Source organism: Coregonus lavaretus (genome assembly GCF_964263955.1).
Source record: "Coregonus lavaretus genome assembly, chromosome: 24".
Taxonomy (NCBI): domain Eukaryota; kingdom Metazoa; phylum Chordata; class Actinopteri; order Salmoniformes; family Salmonidae; genus Coregonus; species Coregonus lavaretus.
In genome coordinates this window covers 37,364,652-37,380,083 of record NC_140011.1, presented here as the reverse complement: position 1 = coordinate 37,380,083, position 15,432 = coordinate 37,364,652, and the positions used below count along the sequence as shown (strand labels likewise).

General features: G+C 46.9%; 1 protein-coding gene across 1 annotated transcript in view; it reads right to left on the bottom strand.

The window, feature by feature from the left end:
* Positions 1–397: 397 nt before the first annotated feature.
* nrxn2a (neurexin 2a) overlaps positions 398–15,432 on the bottom strand; it is a gene marked incomplete at both ends in the record, with an annotated part of 297,857 nt that continues 282,822 nt past the window's right edge. Inside the window, 2 exons of the mRNA XM_084140346.1 lie at positions 398–1,218; positions 10,375–10,459. Coding sequence (XP_083996472.1) covers positions 398–1,218; positions 10,375–10,459 — 906 coding nt within the window. The remainder of the gene's footprint in view (positions 1,219–10,374; positions 10,460–15,432) is intronic.

Genomic DNA, 15,432 nt, shown 5'->3' with positions numbered 1-15,432 from the left:
ATCTTTTTCTATAGTACAATGGTCTTTTCTATAGTACAACGGTCTCAGCTCAGTTTTCACTGTGAACCATAACCATACAGTTGATAGATAGGGGTGCTATATACAAAGACAGCAAATGGATATGCTTCTATTCCAGTATGAAATGGTATGTTAACTAATACAGTACTTGGTATGTGATAGAGATTATGAAAATATAATTTACCAGGAACTGTGGAAATACTGATGGGAAGTTTTCTTTTTTGTTAGTTTCTGTGGCACAAATGTAACAATTACACCCTAAACTTGGGATATTTATCTAGTGGATAATGTGGAATTGTAATTGATTGGGAGAACCCCCTTTCCATGATTTTCCTCTAGCCTATCTCTCTCTTGCTCTCCTTCTCTCTCCTTCCCTCTCTCAGACGTAATACTCTTTGTGTTTGTTCTTGTTGCCCTTGGTGACAGCCTTGGCTACTGTAGCCGTTATACTTGGTGTCTTCTCTAGCTTGACCACGGCCCCGTTGCCCTCGGCAACTGGGTTGTTGATGAAGTTGTGTCCCTGGTCCGTCTGGTAGGAGCCCTCGTCACGGTTGCGGTACTTGTACATGGCGTAGAGGAGGATGAGAATGCAGAGGGCAGCAGCTGCCACAATGCCAACCACCATCCCTGTGGTGCTACTGGACTCTCCGATCCTATCCACCAGGCCGGGGTGCATGACCTTCTCACCGGGAGCTGTAGGGTCAGCTGTGGGCACATGGGGGAAATTGGAGGGGTAAGTTAGTCCAGGTGTATTCCGAGATGATGGTGGGGCGGGGGGCAGAAGCACCTGGTCACGGGTGTTCATTTTGCCCGCGGGGATGTGGAGCTGGTCGGGGTTGGTGGTGGGAGCAGAAAGAGGGGGGCGGGGATTATGGGGTTTCTGGGCCCCACCCTCACCCGCGCCGGGGGGAGGAGGAGGCAAGACTGTCCTGTCAGTGACCAAGGGGGAGTTTTTGTAAAAGTCCTCGTCATCTGATTCCGTCAACTCCCCCGAACCGAAGGCAGAGACCTCCACATGGTCACTGCATTCCTCCTGGTACGAGGGGCAGGGAGGGTGAGGGTTGGACAGCATCAGGGACTCTTTGGTGGTCTCAAGTGGGGACAGGGAGGTGGGAGGAGGGGGGAAAGCAGGGTGACGGGTGGCGATGGATGGGGGCTCAAGGGAATCCACTGTTATTATAGGCAACACTAATTCACCTCCTAGAAAAGAAACAGAGAAGATAGGAGGAACACACATTAGAGGAGCATTACGAGACTCCAGACACGACTAATGAACAATTGTACTCCTTATATTACAAACACAATGTGCTCATTATGTAGCTAGAATGTTCCAAACAACCTAATATTACGCCCTGTAGGGGCAAGATAATGAATATGGAAGATATTTAATTATACAGTATTATCAATAACATGGATTTGCTTACAGGTTCATATTTCTGGACTTCTCTTTATCACAGAAGACATCAAACCACTTACGCACATCAACATATTGCCCCATGATTTTAGCATGAAGAGGAAACTTTTTTCAATAAAGCTGATATATATATACACACAGTGGCTTGCGAAAGTATTCACCCCCCTTGGCATTAATCCTATTTTGTTGCCTTACAACCTAGAATTAAAATGGATTTTTTGGGGGTTTGTATCATTTGATTTACACAACATGCCTACCACTTCAAGTGAAATCACTAGGCTGCCAAAGTTCTATCAACATATCGACTGTTGTATTCGCGCTGCTAAAATCCTCGACCATTGCTATTCAATCTTCCGGGATGGTTATAAGGCCCTCCCCCGCCCTCCTTTCGGCAAATCTGACCACGACTCCATTTAGCTCCTCCCTTCCTATAGGCAGAAACTCAAACAGGAAGTACCCGTGCTAAGGACTGTTCAACGCTGGTCTGACCAATCGGAATCCACACTTCAAGATTGTTTTGATCACACGGACTGGGATATGTTCCGGGTAGCTTGCGAAAATAATTTAGATGAATACACTGAAACGGTGACTGAGTTTATCAGGAAGTGTATAGGTGATGTTGTGCCAACTGTGACTATTAAAACCTACACTAACCAGAAACCGTGGATAGATGGCAGCATTCGTGCAAAGCTGAAAGCACGAACCACCGCATTTAACGATGGAAAGGTGACTGGGAATATGGCAGAATACAAACAGTGCAGCTACTCACTCCGCAAGGCAATTAAACTGGCAAAACATCAGTATAGAGACAAAGTGGAGTAGCAATTAAATGGCACAGACACCAGACGTATGTGGCAGGGTCTACAGACAATCACGGACTACAAAAGGAAAACCATCCACGTCGCCGACACCGACGTCTCGCTTCCAGACAAGCTAAACATCTTCTTTGCCCGCTTTGAGGATAACATAGTGCCACCGACGAAGCCCACTACCAAGGACTGTGGCCTCTCCTTCTCCGTGGCTGACGTGAGTTAGACATTTAAGCATGTTAACCCCCGCAAGGCTGCCGGCCCAAACGGCATCCCTAGCCGCGTCTTCAGAGCATGCGCAGACAAGCTATTCAATCTCTCCCTTTCCCAGTCTGCTGTTCCCACATGCTTCAAGATGGTCACCATTGTTCCTGTACAAAAGAAAGCAAAGGTAACTGAACTAAATGATTATCGCCCCATAGCACTCACCTCTGTCATCATGAAGTGCTTTGAGAGACTAGTCAAGGATCATATCACTTTTACCTTACCTGTCACCCTAATTTGCTTACCGCCCCAATAGATCCACAGATGTTGCAAATGCCATCACACTGCACACTGCCCTATCCCATCTGGACAAGAGGAATACCTATGTAAGAATGCTGTTCATTGACTATAGCTCAGCATTCAACACCATAGTACCCTCCAAGCTCATCATTAAGCTCGAGGCCCTGGGTCTGAACTCTGCCCTGTGCAACTGGGTCCTGGACTTCCTGATAGGCCGCCCCCAGGTGGTGAAGGTAGGAAACAACATCTCCACTTCACTGACCCTCAACACTGGGGCCCCACAAGGGTGCGTGCTCAGTCCCCTTCTGTACTCCCTGTTCACCCATGACTGCGTGGCCAAGCACACCTCCAACTCAATCATCAAGTTTGCAGATGACACAACAGTAGTAGGCTTGAATACCAACAATTACAAGACTGCCTACAGGGAGAAGGTGAGGGTTCTGGGAGGGTGGTACCAGGAAAATAACCTCTCACTCAATGTCAACAAAACAAAGGAGATGATCATGGACTTCAGGAAACAGCAGAGGGTGCACCCCCCTATCCACATCGACGGGACCGCAGTGGAGAAGGTGGAAAGCTTCAAGTTCCTTGGCATACAGATCACTGACAAACTGAAATGGTCCACCCACGCAGACAGTGTGGTGAAGAAGGTGCAACAGAGCCTCTTCAACCTCAGGAAGCTGAAGAAATTTGGCTTGGCACCTAAAACCCTCACAAACTTTTACAGATGCACAATTGAGAGCATCCTGTCGGGCTGTATCACCGCCTGGTACGGCAACTGCACCGCCCGCAACCGCAGGGCTCTCCACAGGGTGGTGCGGTCTGCCGAACGCATTACCGGGGGCAAACTACCCGCCCTCCAAGACACATACAACACCCGATGTCACAGGAAGGCCAAAAAGATCATCAAGGACTTCAACCACCCGAGCCACTGCCTGTTCACCCCGCTATCATCCAGAAGGCGAGGTCAGTACAGGTGCATCAAAGCTGGGACCGAAAGAATGAAAAACAGCTTCTATCTCAAGGCCATCAGACTGTTAAATAGCCATCACTAGCACATTCTAGGCTGCTGCTGCCTATTGAAATCACTGGCCACTTTAAGAAATGGAACACTAGTCACTTTAATAATGTTTACATATCTTGCACTGCTCACCTCATATGTATATATCTTAGTCTATGTCGCTCTGTCATTGCTTGTCCATGTATATATTCTTAAATTCCATTCCTTACTAGATTTGTGTGTATTGGGTATATGTTGTGAAATTGTTAGAGATTACTTGTTAGATATTACTGCACTGTTGGAGCTAGACGCACAAGCATTTCGCTACCCCCGCAATAACATCTGCTAAACACGTGTATGTGACAAATAACATTTGATTTGATTTGTAATCGTTAAGGACTGGGGAGATATTATTTGCCACATGTGCCGAATACAACAGGTGTAGATATTACAGTGAAATGCTTACTTACAAGCCCTTAACCAACAATGCAGTTTAAGAATTTTTTTAAAATAGCAAATAATTAAAGAGCAGCAGTAAAATAAAATAACAGTAGGGTGGTTATATACAGGGGGTACTGGTACAGAGTCAATGTGCGGGGGCACCAGTTAGTCGAGGTAATTGAGGTAATATGTACATGTGGGTAGAGTTAAAGTCACTATGCATAAATAATAATAAACAGAGTAGCAGCAGCGTAAAAGAGGGGATTGGGGTGGGGGGGCAATGCAAATAGTCCGGGTAGCCATGATTAGCTGTTCAGGAGTCTTATGGCTTGGGGGTAGAAGCTGTTAAGAAGCCTTTTGGACCTAGACTTGGCGCTCCGGTACCGTTTGCCGTGCGGTAACAGAGAGAACAGTCTATGACTAGGGTGGCTGGAGTCTTTGATAATTTTTAGGGCCTTCCTCTGACACCGCCTGGTATAGAGGTCCTGGATGACAGGAAGCTTGGCCCCAGTGATATACTGGGCCGTACACACTACCCTCTGTAGTGCCTTGCGGTCAGAGGCCAAGCAGTTGCCATACCAGGTGGTGATGCAACCAGTCAGGATGCTCTTGATGGTGCAGCTGAATAACTTTTTGAGGATCTGAGGACCCATGCCAAATCTTTTCAGTCTCCTGAGGGGGAATAGGCTTTGTCGTGCCCTCTTCACGACGGTCTTGGTGTGTTTGGACCATGATAGTTTGTTGGTGATGTGGACACCAAGGAACTTGAAACTCTCAACCTGTTCCACTACAGCCCCGTTTTTTTCCCCTGTAGTCCACAATCATCTCCTTTGTCTTGATCACGTTGAGGGAAAGGTTGTTATCCTGGCACCACACGGCCAAGTCTCTGATCTCCTCCCTATAGGCTGTCTCATCATTGTTGGTGATCAGGCCTACCACTGTTGTGTCGTCGGCAAACTTAATGATGGTGTTTGAGTGATGCCTGGCGATGCAGTCATGGGTGAACAGGGAGTCCAGGAGGGGACTGGGCACGCACCCCTGAGGGGCCCCCGTGTTGAGGATCAGTGTGGCAGATGTGTTGTTACCTACCCTTACCACCTGGGGGTGGCCTGTCAGGAAGTCCAGGATCCAGTTGCAGAGGGAGGTGTTTAGTCCCAGGGTCCTTAGCTTAGTGATGAGCTTTGAGGGCACTATGTTGTTGAAGATGCAAAATATATATTTTTTTAAACAAACAAGAAATAAGACAAGAAAAACAGAAAACTTGAGCGTGCATAACTATTCAACCCCCCAAAGTCAATACTTTGTAGAGCCACCTTTTGCAGAAATTACAGCTGCAAGTCTCTTGGAGTATGTCTCTATAAGCTTGGCACATCTAGCCACTGGTATTTTTGCCCATTCTTCAAGGCAAAACTGCTCCAGCTCCTTCAAGTTGGATTGGTTCTGCTGGTGTACAGCAATCTTTAAGTCATACCACATATTCTCAATTGGATTGAGGTCTGGGCTTTGACTAGGCCATTCCAAGACATTTCAATGTTTACCCTTAAACCACTTGATTGTTGCTTTAGCAGTATGCTTAGGGTCATTGTCCTGCTGGAAGGTGAACCTCCGTCCCAGTCTCAAATCTCTGGACGACTGAAACAGGTTTCCCTCAAGAATGTCCCTGTATTTAGCGCCATCCATCATTCCTTCAATTCTGACCAGTTTCCCAGTCCCTGCCGATGAAAAACATCCCCACAGCATGATGCTGCCACCACCATGCTTCACTGTGGGGATGGTGTTCTCGGGGTGATGAGAGGTGTTGGGTTTGCGCCAGACATAGCGTTTTCCTTGATGGCCAAAAAGCTCAATTTTAGTCTCATCTGACCAGAGTACCTTCTTCCATATGTTTGGGGAGTCGCCCACATGCCTTTTGGCAAACACTATTTTTTTTCTTTAAGCAATGGCTTTTTTCTGGCCACTCTTCCGTAAAGCCCAGCTCTGTGGAGTGTACGGCTTAAAGTGGTCCTATGGACAGATACTCCAATCTCTGCTGTGGAGCTTTGCAGCTCCTTCAGGGTTATCTTTGGTCTCTTTGTTGCCTCTCTGATTAATGCCCTCCTTGCCTGGTCTGTGAGTTTTGGTGGACGGCCCTCTCTTGGCAGGTTTGTTGTGGTGCCATATTCTTTCCATTTTTTAATAATGGATTTAATGGTGCTCCGTGGGATGTTCAAAGTTTGGGATATTATTTTATAACCCGTGTAGCTCAATTGGTAGAGCATGGCGCTTGCAACGCCAGGGTTGTGGGTTTGTTTCCCACGGGGGGCCAGTATGAAACAAATATGTATGCACTCACTTACTGTATGTCGCTCTGGATAAGAGCGTCTGCTAAAATGACTAAAATGTAAATGTAAAATGTAACCCAACCCTGATCTGTACTTCTCCACAACTTTGTCCCTGACCTGTTTGGAGAGCTCCTTGGGCTTCATGGTGCCGCTTGCTTGGTGTTGCCCCTTGCTTAGTGGTGTTGCAGACTCTGGGGCCTTTCAGAACAGGTGTATATATACTGAGATCATGTGACACTTAAATAAAGTCCACCTGTGTGCAATCTAACTAATTATGTGACATCTGAAGGTAATTGGGTGCACCAGATCTTATTTAGGGGCTTCATAGCAAAGGGGGTGAATACATATGCATGCACCACTCTTCCGTTATTTATGTTTTAGATTTTTTTTAAACATTTACATTTACATCATTTAGCAGACGCTCTTATCCAGAGCGACTTACAAATTGGTGCATTCAACTTATGATAGCCAGTAATTTTTTTCATTTCACTATTTTGTGTTCGTCCATTACATGAAATCCAAATAAAAATCCATTTAAATTTCAGGTTGTAATGCAACAAAATAGGAAAAACGCCAAGGGGGTTGAATACACTGTATATATATACAGTTGAAGTCGGACTTTACATACACCTTAGCCAAATACATTTAAACTCAATTCTTCACAATTCCTGACATTTAATCCTAGTAAAAATTCCCTGTCTTAGGTCAGTTAGGATCACCACTTTATTTTAAGAATGTGAAACGTCAGAATAATAGTAGAGAGAATGATTTATTTCAGCTTTTATTTCGTTCATCACATTCCCAGTGGGTCAGAAGTACACTCAATTAGTATTTGGTAGCATTGCCTTTAAATTGTTTAACTTGGGTCAAACGTTTCGGGTAACCTTCCACAAGCTTCCCACAATAAGTTGGGTGAATTTTGGCCCATTCCTCCTGACAGAGCTGGTGTAACTGAGTCATGTTTGTAGGCCTCCTTGCTCGCACACACTTTTTCAGTTCTGCCCACTCATTTTCTATAGGATTGAGGTCAGGGCTTTGTGATGTCCACTCCAATACATTGACTTTGTTGTCCTTAAGCCATTTTGCCACAACTTTGGAAGTATGCTTGGGGTCACTGTCCATTTGAAAGACCCATTTGAGACCAAGCTTTAACTTCCTGAATGATGTCTTAAGATGTTGCTTCAATATATCCACAAAATGTTCCTTCCTCATGATGCCATCTATTTTGTGAAGTGCACCAGTCCCTCCTGCAGCAAAGCACCCCCACAGCATGATGCTGCCACCCCCATGCTTCACGGTTGGGATGGTGTTCTTTGGATTGCAAGCCTTCCCCTTTTTCCTCCAAACATAACGATGTTCATCATGGCCAAACAGTTATATTTTTGTTTCATCAGACCAGAGGACATTTCTCCAAAAAGTACGATCTTTGTCCCCATGTGCAGTTGCAAACCGTAGTCTGGCTTTTTTATGGCGGTTTTGGAGCACTGGCTTCTTCCTTGCTGAGCGGCCTTTCAGGTTATGTCGATATAGGACTCGTTTTACTGTGGATATAGATACTTTTGTACCTGTTTCTTCCAGCATCTTCACAAGGTCCTTTGCTGTTGTTCTGGGATTTATTTGCACTTTTTGCACCAAAGTAGGTTCATCTCTAGGAGACAGAAGGCGTCTCCTTCCTGAGCGTTATGACGGCTGCGTGGTCCCATGGTGTTTATACTTGCGTACTATTGTTTGTGTAGATGAACGTGGTACCTTCAGGCGGCATAAATGTATTAGTATTGTATTATTAGGGAACAAAGCTGTAAAAATACCAAGGTTTGGAAAACAATGAAAACAAGTCACCTAACTCTACTGGGGACATTCACCTAACTCTACTGGGGACATTCACCTAACTCTACTGGGGACATTCACCTAACTCTACTGGGGACATTCACCTAACTCTACTGGGGACATTCACCTAACTCTACTGGGGACATTCACCTAACTCTACTGGGGACATTCACCTAACTCTACTGGGGACATTCACCTAACTCTACTGGGGACATTCACCTAACTCTACTGGGGACATTCACCTAACTCTACTGGGGACATTCACCTAACTCTACTGGGGACATTCACCTAACTCTACTGGGGACATTCACCTAACTCTACTGGGGACATTCACCTAACTCTACTGGGGACATTCACCTAACTCTACTGGGGACATTCACCTAACTCTACTGGGGACATTCACCTAACTCTACTGGGGACATTCACCTAACTCTACTGGGGACATTCACCTAACTCTACTGGGGACATTCACCTAACTCTACTGGGGACATTCACCTAACTCTACTGGGGACATTCACCTAACTCTACTGGGGACATTCACCTAACTCTACTGGGGACATTCACCTAACTCTACTGGGGACATTCACCTAACTCTACTGGGGACATTCACCTAACTCTACTGGGGACATTCACCTAACTCTACTGGGGACATTCACCTAACTCTACTGGGGACATTCACCTAACTCTACTGGGGACATTCACCTAACTCTACTGGGGACATTCACCTAACTCTACTGGGGACATTCACCTAACTCTACTGGGGACATTCACCTAACTCTACTGGGGACATTCACCTAACTCTACTGGGGACAAGTAAGGCCGACCGGTCTGTCATGATCTAATGTCGCTTCTGAAACACTTGAAACATTTGCATGAAAACAAGAATGCCTTTTATTACAAAAATGAAGTAAGACAAAAACAACCCCTTCTGCATTTCGTACATGTAATACATTTCATGAGTAACCCTAGTAGTGAAATATGGAGCCAGAGGCAGTGATAGCTGCAGGAGTATTAAGATAAGTCATCCACGCACACCAAGGTCAAAGTCTTCTATGAGATGGATATGAGCACCGCCTCCGCCAACCAGCTGTACATTGAAGGGCCCAGCTGGGTCGTTCTTTAATTACGGTAACATTTGAGCATGGCATTTTGGAAAGGAATTACTACATTCTTCTAGATTTTGATTGATTTACATGTATTTGGGTACATCTTTCCATTCTAAATCAACTAATAATGGTAGATTAAATGATGAAATAATATTTACTATTTGTTTTTACCATTATGATAACATTGTGCCACCAGTATGAGAAGTAACACCAATGATGGTAAAACCAATTATGGTAACACCAATGATGGTAACACCAATGATGGTAACACCAATTATACATTTTAGGTAACTCAGGATTTTCTGAAATGGAGGCCACAAATGCTGAAATGTAAGGTCATCAAACCTTAAAAAATAATTGACTAAAGTGATATGATTAATCATTTTGCTCACTATGTTATTTCCCTTCATTTAAATTGACTAACGCCAAGTGACACTTGTGATTAAGATACCAAATTATCAATGGAATCCTCAAATTTATGACATACTAAAAGGGTGTGACTAGCTAATAATGTTCTTTAATATAGACCCAATTTACCACTGTAATTCAAGAATGTCCCAGCTGTTTTCCACAGTTGTTTATTTATTTTGTTTAGGGGAGTGGACACAAAGGGTAGAATGAGCTCTTATAATCTTCAGATAAGATCCTTGCTAGCTAGCGGCAGTAATGAAATCTCCCCTAACAGCGAGTTCAGAGCAGAGTTAGTAGCTGAGGACAAAATGAGCAACGAGAACAGACAAAATGAAAGTAGCGATAATAAGGCTAGCTAGATCAAGAACCATACGATTTATCCATGAGCTGATTCAAACTAACCAACTGGTCCCTAGTGTAGGAAGACACCCAGTAGAGTGGGGGAGATCCTGCTCCCTCCCGGTCCCTCCTAGGGCCTTGATATGACACTGAACCCCAGGCCAGGGCTGACAGACAGACTCACCTGTTCCAGGCTCACACTCCTCCAGATCCTCGTCATCACTGGGACACTCAGCAGACGCCACCAAGATGTCATCCGAGTTCTGAGACTGAAGAGAAGAGGAGAAGAGGACACAACGTTGGTGGCTTTGCGATCTATACTGCATCTTACCAGCATCTTTAAAACTCTTAGTTGTCAATGTCAGACATTAATAAAATAATAATACAAAGGTATTTCAAAAAAAGCTTTGTAAGTGAAACTTCATTATTTGAGAATTCTTCATAAAAACTAAGGCAGCCCTTGCTATTTCCACCAGATCAATAGTAGAATAAAAATCCATTATGGGCCAGGATTCAATTTCACAGCTCTAGTTCCATGATGCAATGATTGTGCTCAAACATTTATTTCCTAATACCTCCTGTACCTGTACATTCATCAATATCCTGGACTACTGAAGCTATATAAATATCACATAGTTTGATCCGGAGATTACATGAATGCATCACTTGGTCCTCACATGTCAAAGCACAGACACCTCATGATAAATCATATCTGCACATGTAGGATATGAGACACTGCTATTTGACAGCTCTCACATACAGTACATTATTCATTGGCCTGTCCGGAATGCTTTTCAAAGAATGTAGTTACTAAAAACACCCAGTAGGTGTAGCCAAAACCTAAAGCTGTCTGGCATTATGACCTTCAGAAAGATCATTGAAATTCAACAAGGGCTTGAGAAATCTAGTCTATGTAAATCTATGCTAATGACCTCGAGTCACATAGACAGGGAAGTAAGCAGTTAGGCCATGATTGACATCAATGTATCTCCTTCATTATCGTATGGACAGGCCTATTACCAACTTATTTAGCTGGAGGAAGGAGCCTTTGGCCCGCCATACCATATCAATTTATTTACAGACAGTCACATGGAATGTGTCCAGAACTTGACATGCTTACTGGGCCATGGCTATTACAGAGTACAGTCATCCATCAAATATGCTTTTAAGACATTTGGAGCCATAGTTTTTTGTTTTTTTTAAAGGGTATCAACACTATGTTTTTTGTTGTTGTCAATAAAGCTTTAGTAACTGTGATCAGAACAATTGTTTTGCCGTTTGAAATGGTAGGACAATAAAAGAGTTGTCTTGTTTGGCACTTGTGTCTTGCTCTCAGATCCACACAGCACCATTGTGGCATTTTGAGTCTCTAATTAAAATATGCTGTATTGCTGCATTAGATCTGCCTGACTGTATTCATAAAGCAATTAGTCCCTCCTCCCTGTGTTTGTATATACAACGGCTGTAGTTTCATAAGAGACGTTTATTGTTTATGGTGCCATTGTAGCTTTTATTCATTTGGTTTGTTTCAGAAATGTATGACATGACATCATAACAAATGTTCAGCCCAGAGACTGATACACAAAACACTTTAAAACGAAGAGCACTACCTAAGAAATAAATACAGCATTTCATATTCCACTACTGTCATCTATTGGTACAGAGGAAGTTGACTGTGTTGTTCAGTAACATGTCCATAGGAGGCCTGCTGTCTTAACCCTATAGAGTAGAGGATGGAGGATATAAGGGTTGGTGTGAGGTGTGACCCAGGTGCGTTGCAGGATAGACAGTTGGCAGTAGGCAGAGATGGTGAAACAAGGATCTTTACTGGTGGTCCCAAAACCAGGATACAAAATAACGGACTTGTCACAATAAAATAAAGGAGGAGCACATTGGTCTCCCAAAACAGGCTGACAGCAAACATACGAAATACTAACTACGACTGAAAACAACAATGAAACAGGGAGAACACCTGAACTCTTCGAGCGCACGCACACCGGACAAGCCGCCACGAAGGCGCGCGTATCCCCACCAGAACATCCTACGCAGGAACTCCAACGTCCTGGCACTCCCCGGATGGCTGGTGAGGTCGGACGCGTGCGCCCACTGAAGCAGTCGCGAACGCACAGCCATGGGTACATACATCCTCCCCGATGGACCCCCGCCCGGATCGGGCTCTCGGCGTAGCGCTGCTCTGACCATTTACATTAAAACATTTTAGTCATTTTAGCAGACGCTCTTATCCAGAGTGACTTACAATTAGTGAGTGCATACATTTTCATACTGGCTCCCCGTGCGAATCAAACCCACAACCCTGGCGTTGCAAGTGCCATGCTCTACCAACTGAGCTACACGGGACCATCCTATCAATTCCCCGCGAAACTGGGGCAGCAATCAGGGCGTTGGGGACAATAGGGTCGTCCCTCTCCACCAGGTCCACGGGGTTGAACTGCTTGGTGTTCTTCGACCCCGGACGGTATGAGATCGTGAACCGGAACCTGGTGAAGAACAACGCCCACCTGGCCTGGTGCGAGTTGAGCCTCTTGGCCCCCTGAATGTAGGCTAAGTTATTATGGTCAGTCCATACGACAAATGGATGGGCGGCCCCCTCTAGCCAATGCCTCCACTCCCCCAGGGCGAGCTTGACCACTAGCAGCTCACGGTTCCCCACGTCGTAATTCTGCTCTGCCGGGGACAGCCGACGGGAGAAAAATACGAAGGGGTGAGTCTTACCGTCCGTGAGGAACAAGTCTGAAGCATCCACCTCCACAATGAACGGCAGGGACGGATCAGGATGCCCGAGGACCGGGCCGATGTAAAGCGCCGCTTCAGCGCAAAAATTGCAAATAAATCGCTTATAAAAATTAGCGAACCCTAAAAACTGTTGTTGTTGCTTGAGGGATGAGGGCTGGGGCCAATCCTGTACCGCGCTGACCTTGGCTGGGTCCATCCGTAGGTCCCCCTTGGTGACGATGAACCCCAGGAAGGAGACTGTCTGTGTGGAACAAACACTTCTCCGCCTTGACGTAGAGCTGGTTGGAGGACCTGCCGAACGTGCTGCTGGTGTTCACTCATGTCCTTTGAAAATATTAGGATGTCATCCAAATACACTAAAATGCTGTAGTAGAGGAGGTCCCGGAGCACGTCATTGACCAACGCCTGGAAACCCGCAGGCGCGTTGACTAGACCGAATGGCATGACTTGGTACTCGTAATGCCCACTGGGTGTGTTAAAAGCCGTCTTCCACTCGTCCCCCTCCCGAATCCTCATCAGGTTGTAGGCATTTCGCAAGTCCAACTTGGTGAAGACCCGGGCTCCCCGCAACAACTCGAATGCCGTCGTCATCAGGGGGCGTGGGTAGCGGTTCTTAACCGTGATGTCATTGAGCGCCCGGTAATCAATGCATGGCCGCTGCCCATCGTCCTTTTTCCCCACGAAGAAGAAGCTCGCGCCTGCGGGTGAGGTAGAGGGACGGATGTGCCTCGTCGATATACTCCCTCATGGCCAGCGTCTCCGGCCAGGACAAGGAAAACAATCGCCCTCGTGTGGGCATTGCGCCCGGCAGGAGATCGATAGCACAGTCGTATGGCCTGTGAGGAGGTAGGCCCTTGGCACGCCTCTAACTAAACACCTCCCCCAGATCTCCATACTCCCGGGGAACACCTGCAGTGACGGAGTCTGTAGCCGCTATCCTCCCTGTGGCAACCGTAGGTAAGCGGTTCGCAGTGTGGTACCTGAGGGGACACTCCGGAGAGTCCACAATGAAAAACTGGATATCCTCCCATAGCTCGACTGCCACCCGGACACGCACGGGGACAGTGCGCCGGGTGATGAAGCCCGACCCCAGCGGCCGGCCGTCCAGGCCCATGACCGGAACCGTCTCGGAGAGGGAGAGTAACGGAACGCTTCACCCTTTGGCCAGCCCCTTGTCCAGGCCCCCGAATCCACCAGTGTATGCACCCGACGCGCAGTGCGGGCCCACTGAACCCTGACGGAGAGAAAAGTCCGGGAGTCTCTGGGGTTGGGGTTATCCTCCCGATATTAGCGAGCCCTCCCATTTTCCGGGAGTCGCAGTGGTAACCTGTCTGGCCGCAGTACAGGCAACATCCCTGGCACAGACGTCTCTGCTTCTCCATCCTGGACGCCTTGCGTCATCCCTCTCTTGTGCGCCCTCTCACGACACCGATTGTCTATCCGCACCGAGAGGTCGACGAGGCCGTCCAGTCGCTCAGGCAGCTCCCTGAAGGAGAGTTTGTCCTTCATCCCCTCCGATAGACCCTGCGCGGATAGGACGACCAGGGCGGCCTCCTCCCATCCTGCCTCTCGAGCCCGGGTCCGGAACTCCACAGAGTAGTCCGCCACCGAACGGTCACCCTGCCGACAGGCCGTGAGCCGCCTCCCGGCCTCGTGCCCGACATCACCCGAGAGGTGTCGAACACCTTGTGAATTGGTAGGAGTAGGAGCACGCCGGAGTTTGGCTCTCCCACTCCGCGGTAGCCCAAGAAAGGGCCCGACCCGTCAACAGAGTGATAATGTAGGCCACCCGGCCCTGCTCCGTCGGGAAGGAGGAGGGTTGTAGGCTGAATACCAGGGAACACTGGGTGAGGAATTCCCTTCAGCCCTCTGGACGTCCGTCGTACCTCTCCGGAGGTGGTAGGCGGAGATCCTCAGTGATCTGCTGCAGGCTGCGGTCATGCTGGTTCAGCATAGCTCCCTGCGTTGCCAATGCGTTACGATACTGTGCTGCCTCCGCTGGGTCCATATAGGCTCTGTGTGACCCAGGTGCGGTGCAGGATAGACAGTAGGCAGAGATGGTGAAACAAGGATCTTTACCGGTGGTCCCAAAACCAGGATACAAAATAACGGACTTGTCACAATAAAATAAAGGAGGAGCAAATTGGTCTCCAAAAACAGGCTGACAGCAAACATGAAACAGGGAGAACACTTCTCAAGTACCTGTACATACGTCTCGCAATCAGACACTGAGTAGTACTGTTTGGCATCGAGAAACTAGCAGAGAGAAAAGAGCAAGGGAACACAGGGAAGTGAGGGCATAAATACACAGGTGAACAGGTAGACACAGGTGACACCAATAGGATAATGATTAGTCCAGACTGTGAGTGAGAAGGTGCCTAAGGTTGTCATAGGAAGACACCTAGTGGGTCGCTCCGGAACTGCGACCCCCTCCTGTAACAGGAGGATAAATCCTAATCACAACAGAGGGGAGAGGATTGCCAAGTGA